At 43.2% G+C, this 18,467-nt stretch overlaps 3 protein-coding genes across 6 annotated transcripts in view; 2 read left to right on the top strand and 1 right to left on the bottom strand.

The window, feature by feature from the left end:
• LOC108162736 (cytohesin-1) overlaps window positions 1–9,023 on the top strand; it is a 38,267-nt gene extending 29,244 nt beyond the window's left edge. For all 3 annotated transcript variants that reach the window (XM_017297612.2, XM_017297613.2, XM_017297611.2), the window contains 7 exons: window positions 1,951–2,083; window positions 5,355–5,453; window positions 5,576–5,675; window positions 5,753–5,927; window positions 6,582–6,787; window positions 6,851–7,064; window positions 7,148–9,023. In XM_017297612.2, the coding sequence (XP_017153101.1) occupies window positions 1,951–2,083; window positions 5,355–5,453; window positions 5,576–5,675; window positions 5,753–5,927; window positions 6,582–6,787; window positions 6,851–7,064; window positions 7,148–7,300 (1,080 nt within the window). In that variant the 3' untranslated portion in view covers window positions 7,301–9,023. The remainder of the gene's footprint in view (window positions 1–1,950; window positions 2,084–5,354; window positions 5,454–5,575; window positions 5,676–5,752; window positions 5,928–6,581; window positions 6,788–6,850; window positions 7,065–7,147) is intronic.
• A 1,270-nt stretch (window positions 9,024–10,293) lies between these two features.
• Window positions 10,294–15,602, bottom strand: LOC108162718 (1-acyl-sn-glycerol-3-phosphate acyltransferase alpha). Of its 2 annotated transcripts, none has more exons than XM_017297581.2 (3): window positions 15,207–15,602; window positions 11,235–11,431; window positions 10,294–11,172 (listed from the first exon to the last, which is right to left on the bottom strand). In XM_017297581.2, the coding sequence occupies exons 2-3, from the start codon at window positions 11,408–11,410 to the stop codon at window positions 10,533–10,535; spliced, it is 816 nt and encodes a 271-aa protein (XP_017153070.1). In that variant the 5' UTR covers window positions 11,411–11,431; window positions 15,207–15,602; the 3' UTR covers window positions 10,294–10,532. The 2 variants fall into 2 exon arrangements, with proteins under 2 accessions (XP_017153070.1, XP_017153072.1); XM_017297583.2 differs by lacking the exon at window positions 15,207–15,602 and adding an exon at window positions 12,035–12,079.
• Window positions 15,603–16,329: 727 nt separating this feature from the next.
• Window positions 16,330–18,401, top strand: LOC108162716 (zinc finger protein 708). The gene is made up of 2 exons (XM_017297579.2): window positions 16,330–16,618; window positions 16,673–18,401. The coding sequence occupies exons 1-2, from the start codon at window positions 16,433–16,435 to the stop codon at window positions 18,236–18,238; spliced, it is 1,752 nt and encodes a 583-aa protein (XP_017153068.1). The 5' UTR covers window positions 16,330–16,432; the 3' UTR covers window positions 18,239–18,401.
• The last annotated feature ends 66 nt before the right edge of the window (window positions 18,402–18,467 follow it).

Below are 18,467 nucleotides of genomic sequence, written 5' to 3' on the forward strand. Positions count from 1 at the left end.
TGACATGCCGCAAAACTTGTTGCGTCTCTCAAGAGACGCTTCTTAAAGCGTCTCCCATTCATGAAACCCTTTTGAGGGGCGTATTCCCCTACCAAAACCCCTTTTCAGAGAGTCTCTTTTTCCAAAACCCCCTTTTCCCGAGCTTCTCTTCTCCATGAAACCCTTCCTTAAGTCACACAACTTTTGTTTCTTCTACATTTTCTTATCTTTTATGTGGATTTTCCTTTGTTTTATGTTTATTTCCATTGATTTTTATGGGGCGTATCGTGGTAGCCCCTGGAGGATAGGGTTTATTGAGTTGTAAAGCTCTGATCATTTTATTGATTGGAAAATTAAAAAAAAAATTAACATAATTTTGTTTGGGGGGAATTCTAGGGGCATAGTTTAATGGGAATTTAAGGGGCAAACGGATGTGGTGTGTGGCATTGTGGATAATGAAAATAAAAGAGAGAAAAAGAGGTGGAAGCCTGGGAAAATATTGTGAGAATATTGAGACATAAAATCGTCAAGCCATAAATTATAATAAACGATAGAAATATTGTATGTTGTAGATACACTCGCCATGTTTTGCCATAAAAAGATACATGTATCTTTTGGTCAAATGTTTGTTCTATGACAGCACTCCGACGATCATCACTTTTTATAAATAAACATCTCACGGGGAGGCTTCTCTGGGAGCACTTCTATCTGCTTATGCGACACGCTCTGGGAATTAAAATACCTCGAAATCATTGACGAAAGTCAATGAATTCTGAAACCTTGCAGCACCCAGCAACAGCGTTGTATCTAGATACTTTTGACAAGTCACTGGGATCCCCTCGGGGAGCAGATACACAAATCCGCATTCAATGATGAGAATTTCAATGGAATGGAATGCCCAACCGACTGCCGAATGATCTCATCTTTTGAATCTCAACTGCAACTGCTCATCTATCTGTATCTACATATCGTATATGTAGCTTTTTATTACAGCCCATGGACATGGACATGGCAATTTGTCAATTGTATATTTTATAGTGTTTAATTGACATTCCTCTGTGTGCCTCCTTCCACGTCTTGGTCCCCCCCCCCCCCCCCCCCCTTCCCCTCTTATTGCATACGATCGACTCATTCCATGAGTCAGAAGGTCATTCATTCATCGGGTGGGGAGGCCTATGTGTCTCTGAGGGCAATTGATATGTTCCGGTCTCGTGGGTCTCCTCATCATTCATGCGTCAAACCCCCACAGCTACAAGATACAAAATAAAAGATACACATATTCGTATCGTTTTCCGCTTCTTTGGGCATTACACGACATTTGTTTTGGAATGGAATGGAATTGGAATTGGAATTGGCATAGAATGACCCTTGTGATGGCACTGCCATTCCGCGACATCTCCTTTCGGGTTCAGTTCTAAGTTTCTTTTTCTAATTCAATTAAATCACAATTTGCATTAAATTGGGGGATTTTTTCGTTTGTGTGTGCTCCTCCCCATCCCCTTTTTAAAACAAATTTGAAAACTGTTTTCAAGTGAGTTTTTGTCGAGTGTCCGTCGTAGGTTGTTTATTTGGCGCCAGCCGACAGGCGACACGGGCAACGGACAACGAACAACGGCACTGAGGAAATGCAAATTACTCGACTTTCAACTGTCTCTCCATCGCTCTCTGCTGCCATCTGTATCTGTATCTGCGAGTGTGAGCTGAATTTATGGGAATTTTTATAGAGGCAGTCGCTGTACGCAATTTAAATTTAAACACCAGCCTAGCCTAGTCGTTCTAGTCGTTCGCTTATGTTCTGTTCTGCTAACTGTGGACTCTAGAGTGTATCTAGATACATACGTGTGTGTGTGGGCATGCACTGCCATTTCCTCAATCTATATTTATAGAACCAGCCAGCGATGATTATGATGTCATGGTATATACCATTTTTCACCTTTATAATTGGGCTTCTCTTCTTTCTCTCGTTTACAGCAAATCAAAGATGAATTGTGCGAAGTTGTCTCGGAAATGGAGGTGCTCGAAGTGCCCGAAGACTGCAAGCATTCCAACAAGGACAAGCAAATGTCCATTGGTCGCAAAAAGTTCAATATGGATCCGAAAAAAGGTGAGTGTATAGATAAAGTGTCTCCAGAGATCAAAACTAAAAAAAGATGGCGATATAATGCTTATTCCTCGCTTATGCAAGTCGCGCGTGATGCAGCAGCGTACCTCGGTCGGTTGGTGCAGTCATAGCATATCAATGTCCAGTGAGATGTGTTGTTCTGGTGGAATTTCTCAGAGAAAGATGACAATTCTGTGGATACTGTACAAATCCTCTTACTCCCCCAATGATTCACCCCGAATCAATATGCAAATGTAATATTTGCTCAATTCAAGAGAGGTTCCTCCTCTACAATCAGTGGAATCCCAATTCGAGGGGAGTGTCCCTCAAAAGTCGAGAAATGTAAACTTTGCTGATGATTTAAATGAAATCTCAATGGCGACGACGACGACATGACACCAGACGACAATGATGGAGTCAGATGAAACGCTTTATAATTGAGCTGATGACTGAAGAGAAGAGAAGAGGACACATCGTGCTACCATTGGAGATGGAGATTGTGGTGTGGTGGTGGTTGGGTCTCTCCATGAGAGCGTGTCGCGGCGCCAAAAGGCAAAATTACCATGCAAATTTCCACGCAAATGAAGAGCGGAGGAGAGAGGTGTAGGTGCTGGTGTGAGGGGGAGGGGTGACACGTACGTCCAATAATAATTTCGACGTTAATTTAATAACGTAATGAGCCCGAAACGAAATGTAAATGCAACAGCACCAGAATGCAGCAGACGGCAGTCGGAAAGCAGGGAGCAGCAATGGGACGGAGATGCGGGTGTCGGTGGGACGGAGGACAGGGCGTTCCACTATCTTAAAAGTCTGACAAATTTGACAGTTCGTTGACATCTGAAGTACGTGGTACGCGTACGCTTATGCTCCTCCTCCAGTGTTTAATTTAATGGAAATGAAAATGAAAATGGAAATGGAAATGTCAATGCCGCAATATCCAGCAAGAACTTGTCTCAGGGGAGACCCTCAGACATCAGTGCGTTGAAAGAAGGAAGGGAAGGGAGGGTGGCATGTGGGATGATGTATGGGATATGTCTAAAGATGAAGGCTAAACACATTTATGGTAGCGTGGAGGGAAACGTCAGCACCTCATTAAAAAAGGGATCCTCTCATGTTAGATCTAATGCTAAATGGGATCTGTAATTATATATTTGACGTGTGACTCGTTGGGTTTTCGGAGCAGCATTTCGGACTTCTACCCCTCGGAAAGGTGCAAGATCTCATGCTTAATGTGGAGAAGTATCCCATTTCGGTGTGAAATTACTTTTACCTCTCGAAGGGTGGAGTATTTATTGATATTAGAAGATTGTATCCCATTTGCCCTCTGGAAAGGCGAAGGATCGACTGTTGAATAGCAAGTTATTTCGTAATAGAATGACTCCAAACTCCAGACCACATCCCACCTTAAATTTTGATAGCACTTTTCATGTTTTCCGTGTTTTAAAATGTCTCTGGTCGGGGGGTGACCCACATGTCGGCGTGTTTGCTTATGGAACACGTCTCTCCAAAACATCTCAATTTCTTGGGCCTATCAGAGCAGCCCTCCCACCACCCTCCAGCACACATTTTTAAAAGCCAATCAAATATTTACGTCAACCTCTCTTGGCCATAAATTAACGTCGACAAGTCAAAATTAGGCCATGCAACATTTTCCCGCAACACACACACACACAAACACACGCACGCACGCATGGGGGGTGGGGCATGAGGCACATCCTGTACGGAATGCCAGATATCTAGCCACGAGTGTATGTTTACATATATAAGGCAGAGGGAGCACAATAAAAATGCTAATCCAAAGAGGGACGACGACTGATGGGTGGGTGGCGGCGGTGGAGGTGGAGTTTAGCGACCCAATAACAAAAGCCAAATCGAATCCCGACCAGAGACGAGACATTTTGTCGTCGCTTATTAAAAAACTTCCACACGAGAATGTGTGGTGGCTACCTCTGCCACCAGGAGGCGGGGGCGGTGGAAGGCAGGGTGCAGGGTGGCAGGAGTGGTGTCATCGTCATTTGTCGCCCTTTATCGGCCGATTATCAGCAATATACGGAAACACACGAACATATAGATAGACACAGACACACACACACACAAAGATACAAAAGCAACACACACACATACAGATGCAGATACAGATACTTAAATTAAATAGCACACAAATGTGCCATCCATAACGCGCAAACGACATCGGGGAATGGGGTGGGGTGGGTGCAAGGGGCCTGCCCAAGGTATATTCCACAGAAAGGAGGAGCAGTCCCCGAGCAAAGAGCGCGGCAAAGGATCCCCGTTACCTTCTCTTGAATCTACCTCGGGGTTCCTCGGGGCGATGTTAATCGCGCGTGATGTCCTCCGAAGTCACGCAAAAACTTTTTGTTTACGAAAAAGTCGAATATTGTGGTGTGGTTGGTGGGGCAACAGGCCACAGACCACCATTCCAGCCCTGTTAGGTACCCCTCCTCTCCCCTTTTGCTATTTGCTGATTTCTCATTATCGATGCCATTTGTGTGTGATTATTGTGTCGCTGTCCTTGGAAGTTGTCATCGTCATCGTCAGCGTCAACGTCAACGTCATCGCAGATTTCAATCTGCAAATCCAATTTCTACAATGCACGCCCTGGCGCCACCTGGCGTCTTGAAGCCACAACAAGCTATTGTTGTACCGTGGAATATTAGGAGAATCGAGGGGTATATGGTATTTGTGGGTATCTATGTGACGGGGCAGAAAGGATCGTTGCAGAACCCTTAAAGAATGTTTCTATCAGAACTAGCTGATGATTCAATACAGATTCCAATTCCCATTAAAGGGTATCTGCCAGTCGTTACATCTCTTGCACATTCCATTGTTTGTTTTGTGACTTTTAATAATTCCATCGAGATTCTATGGAGACTCGCATTGAACTTCTCCGATAGCGGCGTTTCCTCCTCCGCTCGCCCGCCCTCTCTTTGATTGGCAAATAATGACATCGTTACCGACCGACCGACCCACCGACCAACCGACGGGGCGCTCCTTCTGTTCTCGCTTTTTGTTTTCCTCGTTCCCCGATGTTTATGGAGATTGCGCTTTGGTTTATGTTGCGGTTCGCTGGCTCTCCAATGGCCACAAAATGGTCGTATATGGGGGTACATTATATGATTTGATTATTGCTTCGTTCTTGGGCTTCCGGGTGCGCGTTCTTATCGATTACATTACGGGGAGTTACAGTGGAAACTTCTATGGGGAGCCTCTATGAAACTCCATCTCTAATATTCCTTACTTCCTTTCCCTTTTCCAGGCATTGAGTATCTCGTGGAGAACCGACTGCTGCGTCACGATCCCCAGGATGTGGCGCATTTCCTCTACAAGGGCGAGGGCCTCAATAAAACGGCCATAGGTGAGTGGCGAGAACCCCGGCCTGAAGTCATAAATCGACCTTCTTTTATGGCCAGCGCGAAATTCAATTAAACGCATAACCAACATTTATTTTAACTGCCTTTTTCGGTGCGTTCTTTCCAGGCGATTACCTCGGCGAAAAGAACGATTTCAACGAGGATGTCCTCAAGGCCTTCGTGGCGCTACACGACTTTACCAATCTCATTCTAGTGCAGGCCCTAAGGTAGGTCCACCCTCCACCCATCCCACCTGTTATAATTATCGCTAATGGGAATTTCCTCTTTTTTTTCTGTTCAACAGACAATTTCTCTGGTCGTTTCGATTGCCCGGCGAGGCGCAGAAGATCGATCGAATGATGGAGTGCTTTGCACAGCGCTACTGCCAGCTAAATCTGGACATCTTCACCAACACGGACACATGCTATGTGCTCAGCTTTGCCATTATAATGCTCAATACATCGCTGCACAATCCATCGGTGGGTACTGCCAATTTCTAGGGTATGCAGTGGATTGGATAGCTCCTGCCTTTAGATCGTGTTCAGATATAATTTGATTCGAACAGGCCATTCATTGAGGGGTATAGTGGGGGATTCATCCAAAAATACCCCCAGATCTGTTCTTTTCAATTTATTTGGCCCTCTTCCCACTCCCAACCGGATGTTCGTACTGTTGGCAGCACGTCAGGAAGTTGTTGCTTATGCCAAAAAACCGAAAGAAATGCCTGAATCGACTCGACTCGACGCGTGGCCCGGCCCATGAGCTGTCCTTCAACTGCGAAATTGAATTCCTATTTGCCGGTTGTCAGGCCACAATTATCGACGTCGCCGCGACGCAACGCAACGCAGCAGCGATTCACTTCCGCATGCTGCGTCGTGAGTGACAGGGCGTGCGTCCGTCCCGTCCGATCGTTAGAGAAATTACACCACTCGCACGGTCTGCTGCCCTTCGCTATTAATAGGTCAAGTGTAGGGGAATCCACACACCATGCCACAGCTCGTGGCATATTCTAGGGCACTTCTGGAAACGATATCAGCGGAGGCGAATTGCTTGCTAATTAAGAGCCATTACATGCCATGCAATAGTTGAAGCCATGCTAACCCTTGATTCTTGACTCTTTCTGTCGTCTTTAGGTCAAAGACAAACCCACCGTTGAGCAATTCATCTCGATGAATCGTGGTATCAACAACGGCGGGGACTTGCCCCGCGGCCTGCTGGAGTCCCTCTACGAGTCCATACGCACCGAGCCATTCAAAATACCCCAAGACGATGGCAACGATCTGATGCACACCTTCTTCAACCCCGACAAGGAGGGCTGGCTGTGGAAGCAGGGCGGCAGGTGAGTGACTGATTCATGCCTGATTAGATATCCATACTTACGTGTATATGCTTCCATTCGCAGATACAAATCGTGGAAGAGACGCTGGTTCATATTGAACGACAATTGCCTCTACTACTTTGAATACACCACCGACAAGGAGCCGCGTGGCATTATACCGCTGGAGAATATATCGGTGCGGGAGATACACGATCGCAGCAAACCGCATTGCTTCGAGCTGTTTGCCACTGGCGGTGCCGATATAATCAAGGCCTGCAAGACTGATTCCGAGGGCAAGGTGAGTCCTTTTCAATATAGATGAATAGAAGAATGTCCCACAGAAGTATGTACTAATCTTTTGTTCTCTCTCATTCGCATTAGGTGGTGGAGGGCAAGCATACCGTGTACCGCATGTCCGCCGCTACGGAGGAGGACCAGCAGGAGTGGATCAAGCGGCTGACGCAGTCGATCAGCCACAATCCGTTCTACGATATCCTAGTACAAAGAAAGAAAAAGGCGCTCAGCAAGAGTTAGTATTAAGACAGAGCTCGGCCTTAACATATTTGTCTTGGATCTCAGTGAAACCCTGCAGCGCGTGTGTGGCAGTGGCGGCGGCGGCTCTCCCCTTATATATACATCTACATATGCTACCTTTTACAAATATATACACCATTTATTGTTCATTATTGTATGTGTTTGTGTGTGTGTGTGTGCATGCGTGAGAAATGGCAATGTTTAACCAATACGAGAGAGTATCTGTAGTTTGTTCACCTTGCGGTTTGCCCCAATTCGTCCTCTGCCGCCCCGCCCACGCCCTGCCACCCGCCGATGCACTCCGAACCGCAAACTTTGTCTCTATTGTTGTGATATAATTTATTTAAGCATTAAGCAGTACAATACGGAAGAAACAGAAACAATACATAATATTGCATCGTTAAGAAATACACATCTGAAAAATCTTCAAATTAGTGCAAATTACCTTTAGTTTCATTGTACGCCTAAGTCTACGAATATGTCTTTACAAAATAGAGCACTTACCTCCTAAGTTCTCCCAACCCTCACGCCCCACCCCCCACTCTATGATAGATGGATGGACGGATGGATGGTCCTTAGAGCAATGAAACATATCCCAGCAGTCGCCAAACTCTTATTTGATTATCTTATCTGTTTGTTTGATGCGAATGAAGAAACGGCTCAATAACTTTTGCTTGGCAATTATTATATGTGTATCGTATTGTATAGACAAAGGCCTTTCCTTTCCTTTTCTGAGAATTGTATTTGTATTGTAAACGCTAAAACAACGAATGAACACAGAAAACTGAAACTGAAACTGAAACTGAAAATTGTAAAAATCTGCACTCTTAAATTAACAGATCCAATACAGAAATGCATTTATATACTCGAACATAGGGGAACAATTGTTGTGTAGACAAAGCTAATTGTAATTGTAATCAACCAAAGATCTGATTTAATGTCTGCTTCCACATCCAAGTCGAATGATTGTCGTATATTGTATATTCATCTGAATTGGAATGAATTTATTATTTGTAATGTTTTCCGTAAATGCATTTTGTATTGCCTTTTGTTAATTTGAATAGTTAAGAGACGACGAACCAACCGCAAAGTGTTCCTGCCAGAGAGATGAGAACGTTGTAGCCACAGATCCACAAAGAACTCCGATGCCAGCATGACTCTTATGATAGCTGTAAGACGCTGTTATCCATAATCGTAGATTGTGATAAGCATTGATGGATGCCAGATCCTGTGTGGTTTTTGTTGTTGTTTCGCGACTGAAGAATACGACTTCGTCACATCACATCGCACACTGCAATGTCATTTACCCAACTTGCCTTGTTTCTCATTGTTAATCGATATCCAGCAAGCATATTGTTTGAATTTCACACTTGGGACTTTCTTGTCATATGAATTATTTGGAAACCATACAGTCCCAAACATTTATGCAATATTATAATTAATTTAGATATCTTAACCGTGTACTACCATCTTTATTAGCACATATGTATTCACTATAACCATAGATTAATGTAATCATATGTACATAATGACATATTGGATAGATACAACATATGCTTAAAAACTCTTCGGTGGGGCTCATCCGCGGCTCAACGCGGATACAGTGCCCCACGAAGCTAATGTCCCGCAAGGGCACTAAATCGAATTGTATAGGTTTGGCGTACGACTACATAAACGTGCGTTTTAGCATTATTAATAAACGGAAATCAACATTTGTACATAATACGATGTTATTTGTATAAGTATGCCAGTTAGTAATACCATAGCATAGTATTTTGTATTGCTTTAGCAGTAACATGGACAAAATATTATATAAAGCCACATATATACATCAAATATATATTGTATAGTTTATTACAAAATCAAAAACCACAATTTCATATGTTTTAATCGGATTGGGAGGGTGGTCAGGGACTCTGTCCATGATGTTTATTCGATCTCCACAGCCCCTGGATTACAAAGAAAATATCCTTGATCCTCGGTCCTTGTTTAGGATTTCATCAGATCAGGGATTTTTTTCCGATCACAGGAAGCCGTCGCACGACCGGATCAGCCCATAAGTAGCGGAGAAATCAACATATGTATACTGGGAAGTCGTTACATTTTTACAATTTAAATTTCCGTTTTTGAGCCCCCAAACGTATGCAACATTTTTTTTGCATTAGCTAAAGTTTGCTTGCTGCTGATTTCTGTTCGCCTGGTATCCCAGATCTGAATTACTCGTTTTCTGCCATTTGAGCGGTCGCAAGTTGAGAGTTGTTGTTGTCGAAACTGTTGTTGTTGTCAATTGTTGTACAACAAATTTTTGTTGTTGTACAACAACAATCCTCAACTTGGGACCGCTCAAATGGCAGAAAACGAGAAATTTCAGTTCTGGGATACCAGGCCAACAGAAATCAGCAGTAGGTCGCTGGTTTTTTTTTGGTTGCACAGTGGCGCCCTTACTTGTCGTCGGGAATTTTTTGAACTAGCTTGGCGGTTCACCTGATATCGACGGACACAGCTGGAACTAAATTAGCGTAGTTCGAGAACTCACCGCTGATCTCAGTCGGGGCGCTAACAAGAATGTAGAATGTAGAGTTCACTTAAAAACGTAACGCCTTTTAAAATATATAAGCCAATTTTTGCATAAATCGCTATAACTCCGCCATTTCTCGTCCGATCTGGGTGTACCATACCTCCCTGTGATCGGAAGAATGTCCCCAATCGCTTGCAGTTAGTTTGGTAGCAAAGACAGTAAGGATGTGTGTTTTTAATAGTATATTTATGTTAAATATCCATAGCTCTGTAATTTCTCCTTATTTTTGCTATAAACTCTGGCATTTCCCGTCTGATTTGGGCATGCCATCTCGTTTTAAGATCGAAGAAGATCTCCTTGATACACGGATCAGAGCCATTTTACATTCATATACTATATATAAAATATTTTACAAATCTCACAATAATTAACATCAAAGAAATAAGTGCTTTCTATTCTATTGTAAAAAATTTACTTTGTTAATTGGTTTGTATTTTAGTTTTCTTTTTGTCAAAAAAGCTCTCGAACACTTGCATGTATTAGAGGTAAAACAGTTAATATTGTTCGAAAATACGCGCGAAGAATATATATTCTATAACTTAAAGCTAGGCAAATTAATCCAATAACCCTATATATCCGTGTTTGCTGCTTTTGATTCTGTTCCTGGGCAATATTTGTGTTAGTAACCTGAGTTCAATAATATTCTATCCAGTCCTATGATTGCTTATTCGAGCTCAAGGCAAGTCCTTCTTTACTCAACTTCGTGTACTCCGTCTGCATGATGGAACGACAGTCGTCGATAAGCTGCTGCATATCATCCTTCTCGTACTTCTCGGTCGACACCTCGGGCAGGATCTGAATCAGGGCGTGGCCCGGACGGAAAGTCTTCTTCTCGTCGTCCATAAATGCGTACTTTGAGATGACTACCGGCTGAATGGGACACTTGCTCTGCAGAGCAATGTGAAATGAGCCCTTCTTGAACGGCAACAGTGTGTCCTTGGAGTTGCGTGTGCCCTCCGGGAAGAGCAGAAGCTTGCAGTTACGCTCCTGTATCGCCTTTGCCTCCTTTTGCAGGGAATTAATCGAGTCCGTCTTGCGGGAACGATTGATGTACAGAGTGCCCCAGAGCCAGGCACCAAAGCCGAAGAATGGTAGGTAAAGGATCTCCTTCTTGGCCACAACCGTGCCTCGTCCGATTACCGGCCACAGATAGCTCAGCACACAGAGATCCAGGGCGCTCTGGTGGTTCATTATCACCACACTCCCGTGACCCGCTCTTACATTCTCCAATCCACGCACCTCCATGGTAATGCCCATCAATCTGCATAGCTGTCGGAAGCACCAAGAGGGCACCCTATAACCAGGAAGAGATGAACCATTAGATTGGAAATAAGATTCTAGAAACGTAAAACTTACAGAGCATTTCGATAGTCCCGTGGTCGTAGCATCATAAAGGGCACGCACAGCATCACAATGGCGCCAGCGCCAAAGAATATGAAGAACATGCGCATCTGGTAGGGAGCCTTGGCCGAAACACTAAGGATTAGAGCCACCACGCAGGCGAGGCCGATTACTTCGCAAGTACAAGCCATTTTTAATAAAATGGAGATACCCTGAAAATATTTAAGAAAACATCAAAACTCTATGAGAAATGAAGGCACTACTGCAAATACACATAGAAATTTTGATCAAAAGAAATTTAATTCTAAGCCCTAATCACTTGAAATTGTGTTCTGTGATATCTATGATGATAGATATACAATACACATACATAGATATACATACAGTTAATGAAAGACCATAAATATCGCTCTAAAAATTAAACTATGTCTCACGCTTTTCAATTAAAACTGCCGATTGGATTGTTATTTGTATTTATCTTTGCAATTGTGGATACAAAATTGCACTTAAATGGAGATTGCTTGATTTTCAACTGCACGGAATGTTCTCCCCCCAAGAGAAACGTCGGAGTAGAATACCCCGATAATTATTCAATTTGCAATCATTTGCATACTGCCTTGATTGGGTCATGAATTTTCATGAAGATTATGTACTTATCGTGCAAGTACCCATTTTTGTAGTTCCAGATAAGAATGGGGGCCCCCTAGTAGCACGAAATCTGCCTTAGATTATGTAATTTCATAGTCTGGAACCCTTTTTGAGTTATTGGCTGTGCTTTCAGTTGATTGTTCGACAAATTTCCCGTCTAAACAAACCTCTATTCGAGCCCTTAATTAGACCGACACACGTCCGATGCGGCCGATGGCACAAACACAACTGAAAAGAGCCGCATCAAAGGTGCGCGGGTGTCGAATCTAAAAATGGCAAATCGGCTTATCAAAAACGAAGCTTCCAATCGCTATTGCTTGGATTATAGCAGCAGTGAACTTTGATATCTTGCTGACACATTTCATTTGATGTTGTACGTACGTATGCTACTCCAGGTAATCTACTGTGTTTATCATTGGCTATATTCTACTATGGACTGTTGATTGCAAAGATCAGAATACGGACTTGAAGTACCGATGAGATTGTTCAAAAGCAACCTTGCCCTGTGCCTGCAAAGGAGAGGAGGCTTGTGTTTCCCATTTTTTTTTTTGCTTGCTTGAGTTGGCAACGTATTCTTTATCGGATTTCTTTATTTATGATTTCGATAATTATAAGATTACGTTTCTAGAGCTGTACACACCTCTGAGGTAGGGGCAACAAAATATGCATTAGGCTTTCAGGGAAATGTACTCAAATTGTCCCCAAAATGAGAGGCATATGTTAAAGTTCCAATTGCTGTCAGCTGTCTATAAAGATATATGTATGTATCTACGGCACAGAGTATAAGCCGAGTAATTAGACAGTATTCAAATAACACTTAGCCTAGGATCTCTGGCGGTCATGACCAAGTGGTTGTCATGCCTTTGACTTTTGGGGCACTTGAGAGTGGAGTAGAGGCACAATCGGATCTTCGAATTAAAAATCTACTCTAGATTAAACCGAAATATGGTTAATAATAGGCGCTACCAGCTGTGGTGTACATATGTACAATATGTATGTGTATCTTTATGGCCAGATTATGTGTTAATACAAAATTCCCCCCAGCAAAGAAATAGGGGTTCCTTTTTGTTGTTGTTTTTCTAGTAAAATATTCATGGCCTGGCGCAACCATTATGGCAATTATCTTTACAGATAAATCTTTTAGTATTATTTGAGGCCTGAATGAACAAACCTTTGCGGTCTAGTAGAGCGTTGAATGAGTGTGTATTTGTGTACTAAAAACCAATCAGATATACAAATTCGGTAATGTTCAATATTATTGGTCTTTGATTGATTCTGGTCTGGGCCTTACTTCTCTCTATTTAGCTTTCTTTATGGCGCCAATTGTAAATGTTTACGATATTTGATAAGTGTTTTCTTATGTGGCTTTCGTTAGAAAACTGCCTGTCGATAAAAATTCTTGGTAACTATGGATATACAGTTTTCAATCTAGGTATTTCTTTCTTTGGTTCAGAGTATAAACAGTTCACTTCTTAAGAGTCCGCTAATTTCTTGGGGATATTTGCATTTTTGACAAACTACTTAACGGTTTTTGAGCAAATATTTAGGGTTTCAAACGCGCTAACAAGTCACGCAGCTTTCATTGTTTTCGTGGAAAAATAGTTCAGTATGCTAAAATTACTCTTTGATGGGGTATTCCAATTCTATAATATTGACTCATTACAGGCTCTTGATCAGCTATTGATTAATCAAACTAATAAAAAATCAAACAACTTTAATTGGGAAAAGATTACAAGCCCTCATGGTAACACCTCTCCTTTGCCTGCTAGAGTATATAAAACTTCGACACCTACTATCCAATTTTCCCCTGCTGTCTTTTTGTTTGCTCGCTCTCAATAACATTACGTTGGGGGGTGCTTTGGAGCCGGCTCTTGTTATCTTTTGCGGCAATCGCAGAGAAGCTTTCCATATAAAAAAAACCCACCCGCAAGCGATTCATTTAGCGAGCATAAGCTTCGCTTCGCTGATAAGATTATGGCATGATTCTGGGCTAATATGCCATGACCATAGAATAGAAGTATTACTAGTCGTAAAACATATGATCGCACGCATGTGACAATCTGACAGGCGGCTGTGCTGTAAAACGGCGTGCGCCTCCCTGCAGCCTCCAATTTGCCAACCAATTTACGCTAGATCGCTACGACAGAGTCAAGTTCAAAGTCAATAGGCGAACAGTCTACGAGACTACGAGAGCGAAAAACTAGACCCCGGACACATGATTGACTCACACTGCACCGATCTGCTGATCGGGCACTCTCTGATCGAATGATTAGACATAGTTGTGCTATAATAAATGGGTGGATGGAATGTTTAGAGCTTTATTCGCAACCGTTTAACTAAAAATATTTGATGTATTCAAATCGTATGGATGGAAGGCACTTGTTTACACCTTTATGCTTCCAATATCCTGGCAATTTGTTTTTGGCTTAAGCAACCAACCTTATTAATTATGTACAATGTACATATACAGTGTAACAGTGTGTAAAAATCTTGGTTGTTGGTAAACAAGAGTGTTTACAGGTTCCCATTGCACTCCACAGGTACCATTTATGGTAAAACTAATGAAAGCTCTAATTAAAGCTTTGGGAGAGGGATGGTACCTATGAGACAATAACGATGTGCATAATTAATTTCCTAAAGTATGAGTCACTCCTGTAAATAACTTGGGGGGTTACTACAAATTTCTTTCACTGTACCTGCTGCTAGCTTCAAGTTTAAGTTGTTTTCTTCAAAAAGACGAAATCGGTCATGTAAATTATTAATGCAACCAAAATCATTACTTTTTAAACGCAACAACAACGATGGAAAGTACAATCCCCCACGTATACCCCTGCATGTCACTGAAAAATTCCTACAGAGTACAATCAAGGGTGGACAAAGTTCAAAAACAAGAAGAACGGAGGAAGGGCATAACTGTAGATAGGTTAGCAGAGCAAAGCACAAAGGATGTCAAAGAAGGGTAAGAGGCAGAGAGAGCCACGGGGTGGCTGTTCCTATTACACTGCTAAAATAGAGTATGTATTTATTTTTATTACGATTCTATTATGATGTTTGCCACGAAGAGACTCAAAGTATACCCACCATGGGAGCAATTGACTTGTAAGAGCATCAAACGCTTCGGCCACAGAATCGAACATCCCTTTTCTCAGAGCTAAGAGCTCACCGCATGGGAGAAGCAGTGGAGGAGGAGGGGTGCATAATAAAGACAAAATGTGCGTAGCAAGGCAATTGAACCCAATGTTGGGAGAGGGAGAAAAGGCGACACACCACACACAGAGAGAACAACTAAACTAAAGCTTAAATAGTACAAGCACTCACGAAACAGTTATTTTCACTCACAGAGAAGTTGATGGAAAATTGTTGCTTTGCCGGCACCGTTTTACGCGTGGAAGTAACAGTTATACCGATGTGTGCGTGTGTATATGAATTTTTGCACGTGTGCTTGCGCGGGCGTCTGCCTGTGCAGCATCAGGTCACGGGCCTGCTCAAAAATACAATAAACGCCACTGCACTTGAACCTGAACCGGCGCCAACACAAACACTTGTTAGATCGAGCAAGGATTGCAAGGGAATTCACGGAATTGCGGGCACCACCAAAATCCGTACAATTGCGCCGCCAACGGGTGGTGTGACAGGGGGCCGACGCCACTCTCGTTTTAAGTGTACCGTTTCAGGCAAAAGTCGAATGTGAATGAGCTTTTTTCCGAGTTTCTTGTTGCTGCTTCTGGGTATGTTCTATCGCGCTCATCGTAGAGGGCCTCAGAACATGATTTTTATATGACCCAAACTGCCACAGATAGAAAAACTTACAGTAGCAATTAAATTGTTTTGTTATAAGCTAAATTTAAGCTATAAATTGCGCGAATTATGGAAAATTTCGAGAAAGTTAAATTCACAAATTGCCGATAGTCGAACTGGCGCCTCGCATGTATTCGATTTCAATCGAGTGGACTATCGATTGCCACATGTTGCGAAGTACTATTTGCTGCGGTGGCGTATGCTTATAAAAATATGCAATTTTGAATAGTTTAAATATAATAAATTATTTATGTCTATTGGATTCTCGGCAATTTCTGATACAAATATTTGGATATATATGTGATAGTAAAACTGGCGCCATCTATTCATATTTATTGAGTGGACTATCGAATGCCACATGTTGCGAAATACCAATTTCATCAATCTATTAAATTTCATTTTCAACGGTATATAGAAATCCAATAAAGGCAAGTATTTAGAATAGGCCAGTCAAGTAGAAAATTGATTCATTAATCGGATAAAATTATGTGGGCATGGTTGAAAGTTCTATCTAGCTAGTAATATTCCACGGAAGATCAAAAACGAGGAATATGTATAATATAACTTGAGCTCGTCAGTATATTTACGTATATTTTTGAAATGAGACGGTATGTTTCACTATATTTCTGAGGGTCGGACGGTATATTTTAATGATAAATCCGCGGTCACACTGCACACCACTCCACCCCCTCAGCCGATGGCACAGAAAATGCAGAAATTCGTTTAAAATTCATAAACACAATATAGACCTGTGCAATTGCGATAAAATGTATATTACACAGATGGAAACTCCACGGGCCCCGCCAAACGAGAACACTGCCAGCTCGTGCCGCCTGTGCCATCGGCCGGCGTCGACCGCGACCACGCCAAACATTTTCAATGATCGCGAGGGTTTCTGGGATGGCGGCAAATTCTGCATTGCCGATGTCTGCCAGAGCGTATGGGGAGTGCAGGTAAGTGGAAAGCCTTTCAAAGATGTTTGCCTAATAAGATTTTTGACTTTGCAGTACGATCGCCATGAGTACTTGCCGGAGCAGATATGCTCTGAGTGCTTGGAAGTGCTGGAGGATTTCTATAAACAGCGGCGGGGAATGAAGCAGCGGGAAGCCGCCTTGCAGGAGCAACTGAAGGAGATCATTAAAAAGGATCCCAAGTATCGACCCGGATTGAACGGAAATCCTGGTGTATTTGAGCCCGGAGACGATTGCGAAATTGTGGAAGTGGATCCGGATAAGGTTGCGGAGACGAGCGATGATGAGATAGGCTCTGATGAAGAGAACGAGAATGCAGAGGACGAGGAGGAAGAGGAGGAGTTCGAGGACTTTGAGGAAGATGAAGCAGATACGACGAATGCAGAAGATGCTGACATGTCCATGCCGCTGGGCATAGATGCGGCTCCAGTGGGCCAAATGGCGGTGGAAATGAAGTTAGAGCAGCCCAGTGCTGTATCCAACACTGGAGGACCACGTCCCAAGACCGCTTTTCTGTGTCAGTACTGCGACTTGGGCTATACGCTTCCAGCTGAATGCCAGCAGCATGAGAGAACCGCCCATAATACCCATGCTCCGTACTGTTGCACATTTTGCAGTTTGCTTTTCATCACGCGAACCGCTTTAATTGCCCATATCAAGTCGCAGCACGATATGGATCGTCCCTACGTGTGTGCCCAGTGCAGGAAGGGATTTGTACGCCGCTCCGACCTCAAAAAGCACGCCATCGTCCATACCGGCGTGCGACCCTACACCTGCACTGTCTGCACAAAGAGCTTCTCCCGGAACACCAATCTGACGAAGCATATGCGGATTCACAGCGGAGAGAAGCCGTTCGTGTGCCAGCAATGTCCACGCTCCTTCCAGACCGCCCAGGAGATGACAAACCACTCGCGTTTGCATTCCGGCGCCAGACCCTTTCAGTGCAACCGCTGTCCGTTCTCCTCATCGCGCAAGGACAAGCTTGTTGCCCATCAGCAAATGCACACTAAGCGCGACGTTGAGCAGATCTTGCAGCAGCAGCAACAAAACGCCCTGCATCCACCGACCCCGGAGGAGCTGGCACAACTACAGCACGAGCTGACGCAACAGTTGATGCCGAAGCCAATAACTCCACAGAAGCCAGGACGAAGCTTCCGTTGCGACGTCTGCGACAGGGTCTTTCAACGGGAGCGCGATCTTCAGCGTCATCGTGCGCTTCATCTGGACACGCTGCTGGCCTGTAAGATATGCAATCTAGTCTTCAATCGGCGCGAACAGCTGCAGCGTCACACACTGGAGGCTCACGGTCCTACCTATACGTGTGCCATTTGCTGCATTACCTTTTTGCAGCAGATTGAGCTGGAGAACCACTTGAAGGTCCATCAGCTGCACCACAAGGTGGCCCAAAGCACCCAGCAGGCCATGATTGCTACTGCGACTATGCCCCACAAAATTGTTGAACCGACAGCGGTGCCCAAAATGCTCCCAGTGCCACAGGTGCCGCTACAGATTCGTCCTTCAGCCGCAGAGCTCAACTTCTACAGCAACATGATTCCCACCATGAACCTGGGCTTCTATAGTGAAACGCGGCCCGAGGAATAAGTCCCTCTAAATGCGTATTTTTTAGTTGTTAAGATTTAAAAGTTGTAACTTAAAAGATTATTCAAGAATATTCAGTAGAGGATTATATATACGATATATCTAATTTTGTGTAGTTATTAAGCTCTAAAACGTTTAAATGAAGATAATCTGATTGTGAAAAGTGGTTCTTTTAATTCTTATTTATATGAAATAAATTGTTTTAATTTGCATTTAATGCACTTTTTGTATC

The sequence above is a fragment of the Drosophila miranda genome, chromosome 4 (assembly GCF_003369915.1).
Source record: "Drosophila miranda strain MSH22 chromosome 4, D.miranda_PacBio2.1, whole genome shotgun sequence".
Taxonomy (NCBI): Eukaryota; Metazoa; Arthropoda; class Insecta; order Diptera; family Drosophilidae; genus Drosophila; species Drosophila miranda.